The sequence below is a fragment of the Odontesthes bonariensis genome, chromosome 12 (assembly GCF_027942865.1).
Source record: "Odontesthes bonariensis isolate fOdoBon6 chromosome 12, fOdoBon6.hap1, whole genome shotgun sequence".
Lineage (NCBI taxonomy): Eukaryota > Metazoa > Chordata > Actinopteri > Atheriniformes > Atherinopsidae > Odontesthes > Odontesthes bonariensis.
In genome coordinates, this window is record NC_134517.1 from 1592610 (window position 1) to 1610236 (window position 17627).

General features: G+C 48.2%; 1 protein-coding gene across 4 annotated transcripts in view; it reads left to right on the top strand.

Moving 5' to 3' along the window:
• clasp1a (cytoplasmic linker associated protein 1a) overlaps window positions 1-17627 on the top strand; it is a 96653-nt gene that overhangs the window by 56216 nt on the left and 22810 nt on the right. Inside the window, exons 13-27 of one of the 4 annotated variants that reach the window (XM_075478919.1) lie at window positions 552-687; window positions 895-965; window positions 1330-1389; window positions 1809-1886; window positions 1979-2146; window positions 2455-2501; window positions 3634-3804; window positions 4346-4369; window positions 9279-9386; window positions 11113-11139; window positions 11647-11841; window positions 14128-14286; window positions 16184-16246; window positions 16852-16955; window positions 17282-17305. In XM_075478919.1, the coding sequence (XP_075335034.1) occupies window positions 552-687; window positions 895-965; window positions 1330-1389; window positions 1809-1886; window positions 1979-2146; window positions 2455-2501; window positions 3634-3804; window positions 4346-4369; window positions 9279-9386; window positions 11113-11139; window positions 11647-11841; window positions 14128-14286; window positions 16184-16246; window positions 16852-16955; window positions 17282-17305 (1435 nt within the window). The remainder of the gene's footprint in view (window positions 1-551; window positions 688-894; window positions 966-1329; window positions 1390-1808; window positions 1887-1978; window positions 2147-2454; window positions 2502-3633; window positions 3805-4345; window positions 4370-9278; window positions 9387-11112; window positions 11140-11646; window positions 11842-14127; window positions 14287-16183; window positions 16247-16851; window positions 16956-17281; window positions 17306-17627) is intronic. The other 3 variants (XM_075478923.1, XM_075478921.1, XM_075478920.1) reach the window with 3 other exon arrangements.

A 17627-nucleotide genomic window follows, 5' to 3' on the forward strand; every position in this document is an offset into this window, starting at 1 on the left:
TTATGCTTGAAAAAGAGTTGCAGACTGCAGCTTTAAGCTGCCTGTCAGCCCTAATGTCATCGTCCCAGCTCGCTGTTCACTGCAGAGCAAACGTTACAGACCAGGCTGATTTATGGAGGAAGTGAAAAACTCCAGATGGGACATGTCTGCAGATGTAAATGTGACATAAATGTGCTAAAAGATGAACACATTCAGCAGCATGAGGTTTAACTAGCAGTGCATTTAGCTAATTAGCTGTGAGTCATCCAGGAAACCATATTTAGAAATAAGTTTTCAAACTGGCCCATTGTTGGCCACCTATAAGCTGATGTGATGCCAGTCTTTGCATTCATACTGACCAGCTGTGGTCGTCTTCCTGCCTGTGGTTAGAAAACCACCCAACTTGTGTCTTCATATACTGACACCTGCCCCAACTTTTCCTTTTGATTAGGTTTTAGATACAAAGAGAGGATTCAGCCTGTAAACATGATGCCATTAGCTGTACATTTCACACGGGACAGATCATGTGAGGGTGCCACACTTGCATGTCATTCTCTCTTTCTATCTCCTAGACATATGTCTTCAATATTGGGGAACAAGTTTGACCACGGAGCAGAGAGCGTCATGCCCATTCTGCTGAATCTTGTGCCCAACAGTGCCAAAGTCATGGCCACGTCCGGGGTGGCTGCCATACGCCTCATCCTCAGGGTGAGACATCTCAGGATGCTGGATAAGCATAGATTTCATGATGCCACATCATGCTTCTGTTCTTAGAGCATTTTTCAGAATCACATTACAAAGTGCTTTACAGGCAATGCAGGTACTATAATCAGGATAAAACGGCCACATGATGAGAGTGAGTTACAGAAGAAAGAAGCAGATCTCTCCCCTGATGTTTTTGACTTTCTCTTCCAGCACACACACTACCCACGTCTCATCCCTATCATCACCAGTAACTGCACCTGCAAATCAGTGGCAGTGAGAAGGTAAGGGTGCCTTATTGCTCCACCACTCATACAGTGAGCAGATGCACACAGATGGCACCGCTGAAACAGGCCAGCAGCAGGTGACACTGTTCACTGACACTGTTCACTGGAGTGCCTCATCCCTGAGAAGGACTTGGGATTACTGTTTTATTCAGAAGGTAAACTCCCCTCTGCCTGGGCAGCGGCAGCAGGAAAAGTGGCTGAAGGAGACATTCAGGCTGCTTTCCACATGAAGCAGCACACACATTGGAGCCTGAGCAGCACGCCATCTTTGAGTCGATGCTCTTTTAAAACAGATTGCTTCATACCGTGTGCTGAGCTGCTTTTGTTTGAGCTGTTGATGTGCTCCTCCTCTTTGTTCCAGACGCTGTTATGAGTTCCTTGATCTCATGCTGCAGGAGTGGCACACAAATACACTGGAAAGGTAAGCTCTGCATCTGCTCCTTCCACCACAGCCAGCACCGTAGCTGGAAGTGTGCGGATGCTGCGTGGAATAATTAAGATGAAGATCATCTTAAGATGATGCAGACATGCTTCTGACATTTGAGCTCTCCAACGTTTGCGTTAGCTAAGCTTTGGCTCGGTACACCACTGATGAGGCCCATTAAATTGATGAGTCCTGTGAGAGCCTTCATCATTTAGACTCACTGTGATGAGGGGACTTCCCAGCCCCGTAACCATGACAACAGCAGTGGAGACTTTAAAAAGCGTAGGACAAACCGGAGTGTGGCCACATTCCCTGGGGATCAGTGAGGGAATAAAGCTGCAGGAGAAAGAGGGAGTTACTCAGCCTGCTTTAACCTGACCTCTGGGCCTCCTCGCCATGTTTCCCTACTATCCCAGGCATGTCGCTGTCCTCACAGAGACCATCAAGAAAGGAATACACGATGCAGACTCTGAAGCTCGATCTATTGCAAGAAAGTAAGTGCTGTTTAAAGCTTGGTCTGATCTTCATCTCCTGTAACTCGGGGCAGTTTCTTCACACCGTCTGCTTTTCCTGTCATGGCCTGCAGGTGCTACTGGGGTTTCCATGGCCACTACAGTCGGGAGGCTGAGCATCTGTTCCAGGCACTGGAATCCACGTACCAGAAGGCCCTCCAGTCTCACCTGAAAAGCTCCGACAGCATTGTGTCGCTACCCCAGTCCGACCGCTCCTCTTCTTCTTCCCAGGAGAGTCTAAAGTAAGAACCAGAAAACTGCTATGTGTGGCTTTTTCTATATTTGATCTGACTGATTGATATGTGTTTTATTGAATAAGATTCTAAAAGTATTGGAAAATGGATGGATGGAATATTTGTGTTTGAGCCAGATTCTAATGGCTTCATGTGGAAAAGAGCTCTAAAGCTTTGTTTCTGGCTGCGTAAAGGAGCACAGTGTAACGTTCTGATTGATCATCTCGTTTAAAGGGCTTAATGTTATGTCAGGTAACACATGAAAAAGTCATCACGTGTTTCTAAGGTGTGCTCAGCGCTGTCCTCTCTGTCTTCAGCCGGCCACTGTCTGTGAAGAGTGTTATCGGAGGGGGCATTACCAGGGGTGAGTCACTGTCTATTCCATTAGTGGAAATGATCTAAAGTTTATCCCAAATGTGTGAGTTCTGTAGTAAAAGCTGCAGGTGGAGTTCCGGTTTGATCGTTTGAGCCAGGCCTTGTGCACCTGTCTGTCCCCAGCTCTGTTTGTCTTTATCTCAGAGAATAAGATGAGATGATGTTTTTTGAGATTAACATCTTTTTATTTTCATTATTTCAACAATACAATAACAACATCTACTGCTGTGGTCCTTCATGTAGCAACACTATTTGCATCAATGTAGACAACACATAAAATAACTATAACAAAATTAGACACAGAAAATAGCTCCAAACAAGGTCGATACATCAAATTAGTAAAATAAGCACTACGTCAGAGAAATAATAGGTTAACAGAAAATAAATAAATAACCATAAGAAGAAGCACTGTTATGTATTTATCCACCACTACTTAAAACTTGCATCTCTCCACTATATGACACCTTTCAGGAGCCCTTTAAAAAGTTAAAGTATTTGCCCCACTTTGCTTCATGTAGATCCAGTCTGCCCAGTCGTTTATATGACATTTTTCGAATGCTGCAACTCGTGCCATCTCCACAGCCCACTCTTGAAGAGAGGGCATCCCCTCCGTCTTCCATCCCCTGACAAGTACTTGTCTGCCAATCATGATACTGGTTTGGATATAACTTTTGATATGTTTATCCTGTCCTGTCAGAACTGAATGAAGTTTGATGTGGGTAATAATCCTAAAATGAGATGATGTTGTAAATAATCAGATGAGATAGGTCTGTGTTGGGAAAGCTGTCTCACAGCAGTGAAAGAAAAAGTATCAGGCGTCAGGAAAGAGATGTTACTACAGGAAACGACTACGAATCAGAAAAGGGTGGGATGGGATGGAAAAACACTGAAAATGCAGCCATTCTTACATTTCCTCTGACTTTTATTACGCTTTGTTGTTTATTCTTGTTATTCAGCCTTTCGTGGCTACTTGATTGTGCAGAAAGGAAAGCGCTGCTTTCCATGCAGAAGTCATGGTGATGTGTTTCTGTTCTGTTTCTGTACATCCACGGTGGGATGGAGCTGCAGTTCATTCACTTTAAAGAAGTGATTCCTGCCATCTGCTTTGTGCTCTGCTTCAGGTAAGCTGGTGAGCCACCGGGCACCCACAGCATCGGGCTCCCTCCAGCGTTCCCGCAGTGATATTGATGTGAACGCAGCCTCCAGCGCCAAGTCCCGTCTGTCCACCGTTCCTGCGTCCTCACCGTTCAGTTCTGCGGCCGCCCTCCCTCCAGGATCATACGCCTCACTAGGTAACCCATGGCTCCACTCCCTTTAGCCTCACATGGGCAGAAAGGAAACCCGCTTGGTGAGCAGCTCCAGTGAAGGACGGCTTGTTTTTCAGTCAAACTTTCCCAGCAGCTTACTGAAGCGGGGATTCCTATCCCCATGAAAAATGAGCCCATTTTCTCCTGTAATCAGTGGCTTTTATGGACCTGACTTGGGTTATTAATGACACCGATGTTCACATTAGACTGCTCTGTCAACAGAAACCGCATTAAGACGTTTGACAGATTAACTCGATGAGGCTGAGTGACCTCTTGGAGTGATGAAAGCCCCGATACTTCCTCAGAAGTTTTGGTCACCATTTTAAGCCGATCCTTTTTTATTTATTTATAAATTCATGTCCACTGCTCCTGAAATGAAGCGTTGGATTGATAACAACCATTAATAAAAACGATAAGGTCCCTTGCTCACCGACACACTCTAGTTCCTGCTTCAATTGCTACTAATGTCTTGCTCTATGCCTCTTCTCCCACTCTCTGCTGCACTGCCTTTCATTAATGCCCAAAGATGGCACTCCTGGTAAAAGTGATGGTAAGATTTGTGTGTGTGTGTGTGTGTGTGTGTGTTTCTGTGCAGTTCCACACACAGATGGCATGAATGTAAAGATGTAGAGTGTGTTTCTGTCACATGTTTACATCTTCTCTTCATCTGTCTTCTTCTTCCTCTCTTTAAACCCCAGTGGTCTGTAGAACTCTGCATGGACTGTCTGCATGGATTTCCTCCTGACTGTAACCCAACTACTGAACCCATAAACTCTGTTACTCACACAGTGGTCCAATCCAACTCTGCCTTTTCACCGGATCTTTCTCTACAGGGTTGTTTGTAGCTGATAACAAAAATCGTTTTCTTTGCTGCTGTTCAGAAACAGATGATACTTTTAAAACAGACCGTGGACAGATGTGCATCTTTAATGCACAGCAGCAGGGTCTCAGAGACCGTGGACAGATGTGTGTCTCTAATGCACAGCTGCAGCGTCTCAGAGACCGTGGACAGATGTGCGTCTTTAATGCACAGCAGCAGGGTCTCAGAGACCGTGGACAGATGTGCGTCTTTAATGCACAGCAGCAGCGTCTCAGAGACCGTGGACAGATGTGCGTCTTTAATGCACAGCAGCAGCGTCTCAGAGACCGTGGACAGATGTGCGTCTTTAATGCACAGCTGAAGCGTCTCAGAGACCGTGGACAGATGTGCGTCTTTAATGCACAGCAGCAGGGTCTCAGAGACCGTGGACAGATGTGCGTCTTTAATGCACAGCAGCAGCGTCTCAGAGACCGTGGACAGATGTGCGTCTTTAATGCACAGCTGAAGCGTCTCAGAGACCGTGGACAGATGTGCGTCTTTAATGCACAGCAGCAGGGTCTCAGAGACCGTGGACAGATGTGCGTCTCTAATGCACAGCTGCAGCGTCTCAGAGACCATGGACAGATGTGCGTCTTTAATGCACAGCAGCAGCGTCTCAGAGACCGTGGACAGATGTGCGTCTTTAAAGCACAGCAGCAGCGTCTCAGAGACCGTGGACAGATGTGCGTCTTTAAAGCACAGCAGCAGCGTCTCAGAGACCGTGGACAGATGTGCGTCTTTAATGCACAGCTGAAGCGTCTCAGAGACCGTGGACAGATGTGCGTCTTTAATGCACAGCTGAAGCGTCTCAGAGACCGTGGACAGATGTGCGTCTTTAATGCACAGCTGCAGCGTCTCAGAGACCGTGGACAGATGTGCGTCTTTAATGCACAGCAGCAGCGTCCCAGAGACCGTGGACAGATGTGCGTCTTTAAAGCACAGCTGCAGCGTCTCAGAGACCGTGGACAGATGTGCGTCTTTAATGCACAGCAGCAGCGTCTCAGAGACCTTGGACAGATGTGCGTCTTTAATGCACAGCTGCAGCGTCTCAGAGACCGTGGACAGATGTGCGTCTTTAAAGCACAGCAGCAGCGTCTCAGAGACCGTGGACAGATGTGCGTCTTTAAAGCACAGCAGCAGCGTCTCAGAGACCGTGGACAGATGTGCGTCTTTAATGCACAGCAGCAGCGTCTCAGAGACCGTGGACAGATGTGCGTCTCTAATGCACAGCTGCAGCGTCTCAGAGACCGTGGACAGATGTGCGTCTTTAATGCACAGCTGCAGCGTCTCAGAGACCGTGGACAGATGTGCGTCTTTAATGCACAGCTGAAGCGTCTCAGAGACCGTGGACAGATGTGCGTCTTTAATGCACAGCTGAAGCGTCTCAGAGACCGTGGACAGATGTGCGTCTCTAATGCACAGCTGCAGCGTCTCAGAGACCGTGGACAGATGTGCGTCTTTAATGCACAGCAGCAGCGTCTCAGAGACCGTGGACAGATGTGCATCTTTAATGCACAGCAGCAGCGTCTCAGAGACCGTGGACAGATGTGCATCTTTAATGCACAGCAGCAGGGTCTCAGAGACCGTGGACAGATGTGCGTCTTTAATGCACAGCAGCAGGGTCTCAGAGACCGTGGACAGATGTGCGTCTTTAATGCACAGCAGCAGCGTCTCAGAGACCGTGGACAGATGTGCGTCTCTAATGCACAGCTGCAGCGTCTCAGAGACCGTGGACAGATGTGCGTCTTTAATGCACAGCAGCAGCGTCTCAGAGACCGTGGACAGATGTGCGTCTTTAATGCACAGCTGCAGGGTCTCAGAGACCGTGGACAGATGTGCGTCTTTAAAGCACAGCAGCAGCGTCTCAGAGACCGTGGACAGATGTGCGTCTTTAATGCACAGCAGCAGCGTCTCAGAGACCGTGGACAGATGTGCGTCTTTAATGCACAGCAGCAGCGTCCCAGAGACCGTGGACAGATGTGCGTCTTTAAAGCACAGCTGCAGCGTCTCAGAGACCGTGGACAGATGTGCGTCTTTAATGCACAGCAGCAGCGTCCCAGAGACCGTGGACAGATGTGCGTCTTTAATGCACAGCAGCAGCGTCCCAGAGACCGTGGACAGATGTGCGTCTTTAAAGCACAGCTGCAGCGTCTCAGAGACCGTGGACAGATGTGCGTCTTTAATGCACAGCAGCAGCGTCTCAGAGACCTTGGACAGATGTGCGTCTTTAATGCACAGCTGCAGCGTCTCAGAGACCGTGGACAGATGTGCGTCTTTAAAGCACAGCAGCAGCGTCTCAGAGACCGTGGACAGATGTGCGTCTTTAATGCACAGCAGCAGCGTCTCAGAGACCGTGGACAGATGTGCGTCTTTAATGCACAGCAGCAGCGTCTCAGAGACCGTGGACAGATGTGCGTCTTTAATGCACAGCAGCAGCGTCTCAGAGACCGTGGACAGATGTGCGTCTTTAATGCACTGCAGCAGCGTCTCAGAGACCGTGGACAGATGTGCGTCTTTAAAGCACAGCTGCAGCGTCTCAGAGACCGTGGACAGATGTGCGTCTTTAATGCACAGCTGCAGCGTCTCAGAGACCGTGGACAGATGTGCGTCTTTAATGCACAGCAGCAGCGTCTCAGAGACCGTGGACAGATGTGCATCTTTAATGCACAGCAGCAGCGTCTCAGAGACCGTGGACAGATGTGCGTCTTTAATGCACAGCAGCAGGGTCTCAGAGACCGTGGACAGATGTGCGTCTTTAATGCACAGCTGCAGCGTCTCAGAGACCGTGGACAGATGTGCGTCTTTAATGCACAGCAGCAGCGTCCCAGAGACCGTGGACAGATGTGCGTCTTTAATGCACAGCAGCAGCGTCCCAGAGACCGTGGACAGATGTGCGTCTTTAATGCACAGCAGCAGCGTCTCAGAGACCGTGGACAGATGTGCGTCTTTAATGCACAGCAGCAGCGTCTCAGAGACCGTGGACAGATGTGCATCTTTAATGCACTGCAGCAGCGTCTCAGAGACCGTGGACAGATGTGCGTCTTTAATGCACAGCAGCAGGGTCTCAGAGACCGTGGACAGATGTGCGTCTTTAATGCACAGCTGAAGCGTCTCAGAGACCGTGGACAGATGTGCGTCTTTAATGCACAGCTGCAGCGTCTCAGAGACCGTGGACAGATGTGCGTCTTTAATGCACAGCAGCAGCGTCTCAGAGACCGTGGACAGATGTGCGTCTTTAATGCACAGCAACAGGGTCTCAGAGACCGTGGACAGATGTGCGTCTTTAAAGCACAGCAGCAGGGTCTCAGAGACCGTGGACAGATGTGCGTCTTTAATGCACAGCTGCAGCGTCTCAGAGACCGTGGACAGATGTGCGTCTTTAATGCACAGCAGCAGGGTCTCAGAGACCGTGGACAGATGTGCGTCTTTAATGCACAGCTGCAGCGTCTCAGAGACCGTGGACAGATGTGCGTCTTTAATGCACAACAAGCTGGATCTTGATAAACTGGTGCATGGATAGCACACATGGTGGGATTGCTTCCCTTTCACCTGTAGATGAGTTATTTTTAGCTTGACGGCCAGTATAATCACTGTAATCTTTGCCACCGTGTTCTGCTGTTATTGATGTGTTGTGTAATGGCTCCCTTCAGATGTAGGTGAGATGGCCTTTATCAGAAGACTTCCCATAAAGTCCTCCAGTGAAGCTGCAGACTTGCTGGTTCCAGCAGCCGTCTCTTTATCTCATTTTATGATGGGGCTCTGGCAGTGAGGCTGGTTAGAAACATGTTTTCCAGAATGAATGCCAGTGACAGTAAACCAGATATTAGACTGAGAAGATTTTTCAGCATGTATTACACAGATGTTCTTTGAGTTGGGTTATGATATGCAGCCCAGGTCCACTTATCTGTGTGAGGGTGAGATGATGAAGTCCCCGTTCCATTTAGTCTCCGTGCACACTGCTCTGAGAACGCAGCCAATCAATCGGCTGTTCTCTCTGCTTCGGCTGCTGCACAGACGGCAGCGCACCCGAGGTCCCCTGGTTCCTGTCGCTCCAGATCCGCTGTCAGCTTTTCATTTTATCCGTCCAGAAGTTTTTAACCAATAGTTTCTGTTCTCCAAAGGTCATTCATGATGCAGATTGATTGTTCAGTTGGATTGTGGTCTCATGGCTTGCGCCCAGTCCATAAACTGGTGGAGCTCATTTCCTTCTAAAGTTAGGTGAACTAACCAACTACTGATGAAAGAGCCAAAGACGTTGCTCCTCCTACTTCTCCTTCAGAAGTGACTTCAGAAACCCAAATATATGCTCACAAGCACACAAGAAGGGATTTTATGTCCCTTTTCAGTAACTTTTTTGGTAATAAAATTATAAATTTATCTTTTTGTTACACGATAAAACGAACAATGAAGGAGTTTTTAATGCCCATTTTAAGTCCCATGTTTGTGTGATTTTTCCCCTCTGTCCCCTCATCCAGGTCCTCCTCATTCTGTCTCCAGACTTTCCCTTCTTCAGCATTTCTGTCCACGGTCAGCTGAACTCAGAGGAATCATTCACTCTTCTGTTCTTTTCTTCCCTTCAATGTCTGGCTTCATCAACTAGGTCGTGTTCGCACAAGAAGACAAAGCTCAGGCAGCGTGGGCGGAGCTAGCACATCAGTGGTGGACAACAGGGGGCGAAGCCGGGCAAAAGTGGTCTCCCAGTCTCAGCGTATGTATACACACTAAACCTGGGTCATAAACCTCTTCAGTCACATACAGCAGCATAAGTGAATGCATGCACACGTGTTCCAGTTTTCCACGCGTGTGCATCGGCTTCATGACCCCACACACCTAATGTCTATGTGTATGTTGAGTGTGTCTTTCCCCGAGTGTGCCTTTCCCCGAGTGTGTCTTTCCCCGAGTGTGTCTTTCCCCGAGTGTTTCTTTCCCCGAGTGTGTCTTTCCCCGAGTGTGTCTTTTCCCGAGTGTGTCTTTCCCCGAGTGTGCCTTTCCCCGAGTGTGTCTTTCCCTCCCGAGTGTGTCTTTCCCTCCCGAGTGTGTCTTTCCCTCCCGAGTGTGTCTTTCCCTCCCGAGTGTGTCTTTTCCCCGAGTGTGCCTTTCCCCGAGTGTGTCTTTCCCCGAGTGTGTCTTTCCCCGAGTGTGTCTTTCCCCGAGTGTGTCTTTCCCCGAGTGTGCCTTTCCCCGAGTGTGCCTTTCCCCGAGTGTGTCTTTCCCCGAGTGTGTCTTTTCCCGAGTGTGTCTTTCCCCCAGTGTGTCTTTTCCCCGAGTGTGTCTTTCCCCGAGTGTGCCTTTCCCCGAGTGTGCCTTTCCCCGAGTGTGTCTTTTCCCGAGTGTGTCTTTCCCCCAGTGTGTCTTTCCCCGAGTGTGTCTTTCCCCGAGTGTGTCTTTCCCCGAGTGTGTTTTTCCCCGAGTGTGTCTTTCCCCGAGTGCGTCTTTTCCCGAGTGTGTTTTTCCCCGAGTGTGTCTTTCCCTCCCGAGTGTGTCTTTCCCTCCCGAGTGTGTCTTTCCCCGAGTGTGTCTTTCCCCGAGTGTGTCTTTCCCCGAGTGTGTCTTTCCCTCCCGAGTGTGTCTTTTCCCTGAGTGTGTCTTTCCCTCCCGAGTGTGTCTTTCCCTCCCGAGTGTGTCTTTCCCTCCCGAGTGTGTCTTTTCCCTGAGTGTGTCTTTCCCCGAGTGTGTCTTTTCCCTGAGTGTGTCTTTCCCTCCCGAGTGTGTCTTTCCCTCCCGAGTGTGTCTTTTCCCTGAGTGTGTCTTTCCCTCCCGAGTGTGTCTTTCCCTCCCGAGTGTGTCTTTCCCTCCCGAGTGTGTCTTTCCCCGAGTGTGTCTTTCCCCGAGTGTGTCTTTTCCCTGAGTGTGTCTTTCCCTCCCGAGTGTGTCTTTCCCTCCCGAGTGTGTCTTTCCCTCCCGAGTGTGTCTTTCCCTCCCGAGTGTGTCTTTCCCTCCCGAGTGTGTCTTTCCCCGAGTGTGCCTTTCCCCGAGTGTGTCTTTTCCCTGAGTGTGTCTTTCCCTCCCGAGTGTGTCTTTCCCTCCCGAGTGTGTCTTTCCCTCCCGAGTGCGTCTTTCCCTCCCGAGTGCGTCTTTCCCCGAGTGTGTTTCCAGCTTCTTGGGGGGAGAAGACCTTGTTAATCTTGATTCTGTGTGTGTGTGTGTGTGTGTGTGTGTGTGTGTGTGTGCACGCATCTCCATGCATGCACAGTACGTGGGCTTGTGCTTTCAGTCTGCCATACGTGTGTGTGTGTGTGTGTGTGTGTGTGTGTGTGTGTGTGTGTGTGTGTGTGTGTTTTGGTGTCTCTATATATATGTTATATGAGATCTGTGAGTGATCCACAGCCACCCAGAGAGCATGCTGGGTGCAAATCAATAAACATGTTCCCCACTATCTCATTTTGACCGTTCTTGATTTCCACCCTGTCCTGCCTATTGCTTCCATCACCCAGGATCCAGATCAGCCAATCCCATCAGTGGTAAGGCCTCAGCTTCATCCAATCACAAGACAGACACCTCATCCCCAAATCTGCCCTAAAGCACCCCACCCTTTGCATGTAGTCTTGTAGCTCTTGGTTTCAGCACATCCCTAATAGCAGCATGCTTAACTATAGATAATTTTGATTTGGGATTATTTACCCCGCTCCCCACAGTTTACAAATGGTTTGGAGTGTTTGCTGTCAGCCATTCTGTTGTCTGTTGTAGTTAAAGCATTGTGTGTTCTCACTGGTGACTGGTGCCACAGTAAATGTTCCCCTCAGCGGTTAGGGATGGTTAGAGCAGGGGTCCACACCCTCACCCCACCTGTGTCACCAGTGTAATGTCTGTGTTTGACAGTTCAAAGACATAAACCTTGTCTTCACAGTAGATTTCGTGCTCCGAGTGTTAGATTATCCACTATGCTGCAGCAGTACCCCACAAGGTTTGAGTTTGGGAGATCTTCTGTCTAAAGAGGATCTCTGTGTTTGTCTTTTCTGCCCTAACAGCTGGCAGTCGCTCCAGCTCCCCGGGCAAGCTGCTTGGCCAGGGCAGCTATGGCCAGGGCAGCTATGGCCAGGGCAGCTATGGCCGGATCCCCAGAGCCACGGCGCCGGCCCCGACCACGCCAGCAGACAGGCGCAGCAGAATCCCTCGTAGTCAGGGCTGCAGCCGGGAGACCAGCCCCAGCCGGCTGGGCCTCGGTAAGGCCAGGCACTCACTGTTCTGTCTTTAGAAACGGGCTGTACGTCAGCACTACTCTTTGTGATTCATGAACTGGTATGACCCGGTTAAAAAATGTTTCAGTCCCAGTTTGCACAGACTATAGTTGGACCATTCAACACACTCAAACAGGCTGTGCTTGAAGCTGAAGTCGTACATGATTCCACACAGCAGATCAGAAGGCCAACTGTACAGGCAGCTCATAACTGAGCTTATAGTTGAGCTTATAGTTGAGCTTATAGTTGAGCTTATAGTTGAGCTTATAGCTGAGCTCATAGTTGAACTCATAGCTGAGCTCATAGTTGAGCTTATAGCTGAGCTTATAGTTGAGCTCATAGTTGAGCTCATAGTTGAGCTTATAGCTGAGCTCATAGTTGAGCTCATAGTTGAGCTCATAGTTGAGCTTATAGCTGAGCTTATAGTTGAGCTCATAGTTGAGCTTATAGTTGAGCTCATAGCTGAGCTTATAGTTGAGCTTATAGCTGAGCTTATAGTTGAGCTTATAGCTGAGCTTATAGCTGAGCTTATAGCTGAGCTTATAGTTGAGCTTATAGCTGAGCTCATAGTTGAGCTTATAGTTGAGCTTATAGCTGAGCTTATAGTTGAGCTTATAGCTGAGCTCATAGCTGAGCTCAGTGGTTCCATCCATCAGCAGGAGCTGCAGTGAGCCAAGTGAACAGAGGAGAAATAAGAAAGCTAACACATCAAACATTGTTCCACTGCAGCTCTGTTAGTCACTGTGCAGCCCATTAACACATGATAAGAGCAGCTGGACCTTCCTATCTGATGAAGAGATAAAGAGTCTGCTTTGTCCTTTTAATGTTCAAAGTTCTGCCGACAACCTTTGTGCACCAAAGCTGGGACTCATTGTTGTTTGGTCACAACAGTTTTCTGCTGCTTTCACTGATGAACTGAGATGCTTTGGTTGTGTTCAAATTGCCTGTTGTGTGATGTTTATTGATATTTACATGTTTTCTAAAGAACATATATCATTCCATTATTTATTTATCTTTTTTAGTATCTGACTGGCACTCTACATGAAAGTAACCTTTTAAAAAAAGCAACTCTTAATAAATCCAGATCTGGGTTATTTGCATGTTATCAGTGATGGTAAAAGCCCAGAAATGCTTGTTAATGTGTGTAATGTTTACCCCATTATAACATGTCAAACAGTTTGGAGTGCACAGGCTGTCTAACCATCCCTGGCAGTTTGCTGTTTGACCACTTCTCTCACTCACTCTGCTCAGACGCTGCTTCTTTCTTTTTCACTGTTTCACCTCACCTCACTCTCTCCTCTTACTTTCACACTCTGTCTGTCTTTTCATCTCTACCTCCCAATCTGCAGTAGGACTGTCTGTTAGCTGTTTTTCATAAGATGTACACACATTTCTGACATCATTTGGATAAGTCTATCCAGTGTCGCAGCGTTCCTTCCAGAGTTGCATGAATTTCATGCAAAGATCTTCTATTAATGATGCAGAGTCGGACTGCTGCGTAAAGGCTCCTCTCCTAAGTCCCAGAGAAGAGAAGCTCTACTGATGGAAAGAGCAGCTCATTCACAGTATGTAGATCCCCTTTTTTTTAGGAACATAAACTGAAACAGCCCCCTTAGTTGATTAATAAATCCAAACTGAAACGGCCCCCTTAGTTGCTTAATAAATCCAAACTGAAACAGCCCCCTTAGTTGCTTAATAAATCCAAACTGAAACGGCCCCCTTAGTTGCTTAATAAATCCAAACTGAAACGGCCCCCTTAGTTGCTTAATAGATCCAAACTGAAACGGCCCCCTTAGTTGCTTAATAAATCCAAACTGAAACGGCCCCCTTAGTTGCTTAATAAATCCAAACTGAAACGGCCCCCTTAGTTGCTTAATAGATCCAGGGGGTGGCTTTTTTCAGCCTGGCAGTGTATGCCATCCCCTCGGCTGGGGCATTAGAAACCCCTGCTGGATAAGCAGGTCCCAGCAGAGGTTCCTAATGATTTTCTTGACCTCCCAAATGGCCCTCCTCTGTATATCAGCTCCAGGTAAGCACCTTGGTGAGCAGGGGGCCTACTCGTTTCCTGTTCACTTTAACCATTTAGAATCACCCACCTATTCAAAATGAATGGGGGAATTGCTTTACATGGTTAGATATAATGAACGTTGTACTGGCTTCTTTATGCCAGAGGCACCCTCCATATCTCATCACATCTCCCTGTCTCGGCTCTCCTCTCTCTGGATCTCACCTCTCACACTGACACTCACACCTAACTTGTTGTCCTGACAGCCAGCCTGTGTGGTAAAGCTCTTCTTCCTGCTGCTCTTCCCTACCGCACGCTAGCCCGGAGCCGCATTCCCCGTCCCAGCATGAGTCAAGGTTGTAGTCGTGACACCAGTCGCGAGAGCAGCCGCGACACCAGCCCTGCACGGGGCTTCGCTCCTCTGGGTGAGTACAGCAGCGCTGTGCGACCGGTCCCTCCCAGAGAGCTCTCCCACTCTACAATCTGTGCCCAATGCTTAGATGAACGTGCCCCCTCGTCTGTCTGCTGTCTTTGAGCCCTTCTGTCTGCCTTTTTCCTCTGTGCATGCACTAATCCTGTCTCTCTGGGTTTGGGGGACATTGCTGTTCTATAAGATGAAGGCAGCTCATTTCTATAACTATTTTAATCATATTCTCTGTATGGTATCTCTTTGAAATGTCCTAAGTGTTCTTCTGTGCCCCAGAGGTGGCACAGTTAATGATAGTTAATGTGCTACTTCTTCTCCTGAAGTCCTTTCTTTGTGTCCACACCTTTATCATGAAGAGTTGATGGATCACTGTGTTTAAAGAGGAGGAATCCGTTGAACAGCACCGTTTTTGTTGTTATTTATCCACAGATGCATCAGTTGTCCTCATGTTGTGGTTTCTTTTATTAAATACTGTTACTGTTACAGCTGACTGATGGATGCTCACTGTAACTACAGTTATCAGTCACAGCACAAACCTGAATTAGCCTCCATGGAGCAGAGTTCAGTATGTCTCAGTATGAAAAATCACCGTGACATTTTCCCAACTTTATTGACTTAATGTGTGGAAGGATGCAGGGGAAGTAATGAAAGAGATGCTTCAGGATGAGTTTTCTCCATAAAAACTACATTCCAGCTGTCACATACAGCATCAGAGGGAGTTTGATATCGTCACCTTCCTAAAATAATCGCATAAGTCATTTTTTCAGGTTTTTCAGGAAACACAAAAAACTCCCCCCAAAAGTTAAATTAGCGCTAAAATAATAATTTCAGTAAGTATGTATCAAAGGATGATGCTTGACATAAGAACACTTATTGTTTTTCATAAAAACTAAGATTAAATAAATGACTTAGGCATTTTTTGGACCACACCTTTGATGCCAAAAAATGACTTAGGCGATTATTTTAGGAAGGTGACGATATTCAATCAGACCTGTTCTCATTTACACTTTAACTTACCTGCACGCTGCCCTTCAGGACAGCTGTTCTGGATGCTTGTGCTTATATCAGGCAGATAGTGAAGAGAATTGATCTGATAAGATCTGTTAAAGATGATGTGAAACAGGCAGAACCGGCCCGGTAAAACACACAAGTTCTTAAAGAAATATGGCGTCATTCAGCATCACAACCCCAAGCCTGCTGCTGAAAGGAAGCACGAGCGCCTGAAGGGGAATGGACTCCGTCAAGGTCAAGCTCTCAGAGCCCATTTATCATCTGCCATCTGTGGTCATCTGAACAAGCTGCTGTGTGCACTCAAGTTTTCTGTTTCTTGGTTTCATTTATGTGTGTGTGTCCTCTGAGTGTCGGTCAGATGATGCAGATTCCACAGAAGGGTTCATTTTATTTCCAGGCTGTAAGGTGGAGCGGGGGTGGGCTGTTAGGTGGCTGCCGTGGTAACATGGTGTGTGCAGCTGGGTTGTGTAGCTCCTGCTCTGGGTGGTGTAGCTCCTGCTCTGGGTGGTGTTGCTCCTGCTCTGGGTGGTGTTGCTCCTGCTCTGGGTGGTGTTGCTCCTGCTCTGGGTGGTGTAGCTCCTGCTCTGGGTGGTGTTGCTCCTGCTCTGGGTGGTGTTGCTCCTGCTCTGGGTGGTGTTGCTCCTGCTCTGGGTGGTGTTGCTCCTGCTCTGGGTGGTGTAGCTCCTGCTCTGGGTGGTGTTGCTCCTGCTCTGGGTGGTGTTGCTCCTGTTCTGGGTGGTGTTGCTCCTGCTCTGGGTGGTGTTGCTCCTGCTCTGGGTGGTGTTGCTCCTGTTCTGGGTGGTGTTGGTGGTGTTGCTGGTGTTGTCCTGTGTGCACACTAACCCCTCGGCCCGGATGTGGCCCACCTCTCCTGTCCCCTGCAGCCTCCCGACGTCACTCCCGTTCAACCAGCGCGCTCTCCACAGCAGAAGCTCACGGGCAGTCAGGTGACCTGCATGCCCCCCCCCCTATGAGCTATGCTTCTGTGGTTGTGTTCAGTGGAAGGACAACAGGCCGCACCCATCCATCCTTTGCTGTACATCCCCTTTCACAGTTTTAGTCTTTGATGAAACTGAAAACTCAAGAATAGACAGTTTGTGTTGAAGCATGTCCATGTTGTCATTTCCTTTCTGCTTACTTTGGATTGATTTCACCGGCTCAGACAAACCTTTTTAGCTTTTGTGACTGTGGCAGTCTCAGTTTGTAGCTGCAGAACATTTTCATTTGCAAAGTTTCTTGTAGACCCTGTTTCATTCCCTTTTCATGCTCCATGTGAATGTGTTGATCTGATGCTGAGCCATGTGTGGGTCATGCTGGGTCATGATCAGCCTATAGCAGCTGCAGTACATGCCTGTGCGTTCATCCCAGGGCTTTGTCATCTGCTGGTTGGGTTTTCATGTGGCCTTTAGTGATTAGCTTTAGCTCTATGTTGAAACAAAGATATGACAGCTTAGTCCTTTTAGGAAGCAAAGTAAGAGAGGTAAGTTTTGATCTTCATACAGCTTCACTAACCTATCTTCTCTCCTTGTTTCTTCCACCGCGGTTTGTCCAGATCGGTATGGGTTGATTCACCAGGCTCGGATTTCTGCATCAGTTAATGCCATGAGGGTTCTTAACACTGGCACTGAGGTGGAGGCAGCAGTGGCTGATGCGCTGGTAAGTGTGCGGTTCTCTGATCCCTGTACAGCTCAGGCCTGCGTATAGATCCCTCTGTTACCACGGAGCGTTGGATTCCTCCAGCTGTGAAACTCCCTGACTGTGATAAGATGGGATGAATTAGAACGGCTTTGCTGTTATTGAACTGAAGTAAGATAACAGAACCTTTGTTACCTTTGGTAACCGGAGCCGTAGCACAGATCAGCTGAAATGTTAATCATCACGTATCCTCCTCCTCATGCTCAGTAAGTCTGTACTTGTTCCTTGAACCCCCTTTAAAAACTCTCCTCTCTCCTCTCTTTCTTGGTTGTTTATTGCTCCTTCAGCTGTTAGGAGACTCCAGAAATAAGGTAGTTGCTCATTTTACATCCTCTTTGTGTCTCCACCCCATCACACACTAATCCAGTTCAGAAAACGTTGAAGCTGCTTGGCTCCCCACACTCCTCCTGCCCTTCTTCTAATCATCAAGTTATTCCTTTAGTCAGTGTTCGAACTATGCCGAGATTTTCAGGGGGTCCCATTTTTTCCACGGGGGGGTGGGTTGCTTGCTTGCTTGCACTTGACTCAGAGCGCGGATCTCGAAAACACATGAAAAGCCTATATACAGAATCATACGCGGACAGCACAGCTTTATGCCAATTACGCACACAGGCTCCACACCTCCACACACGC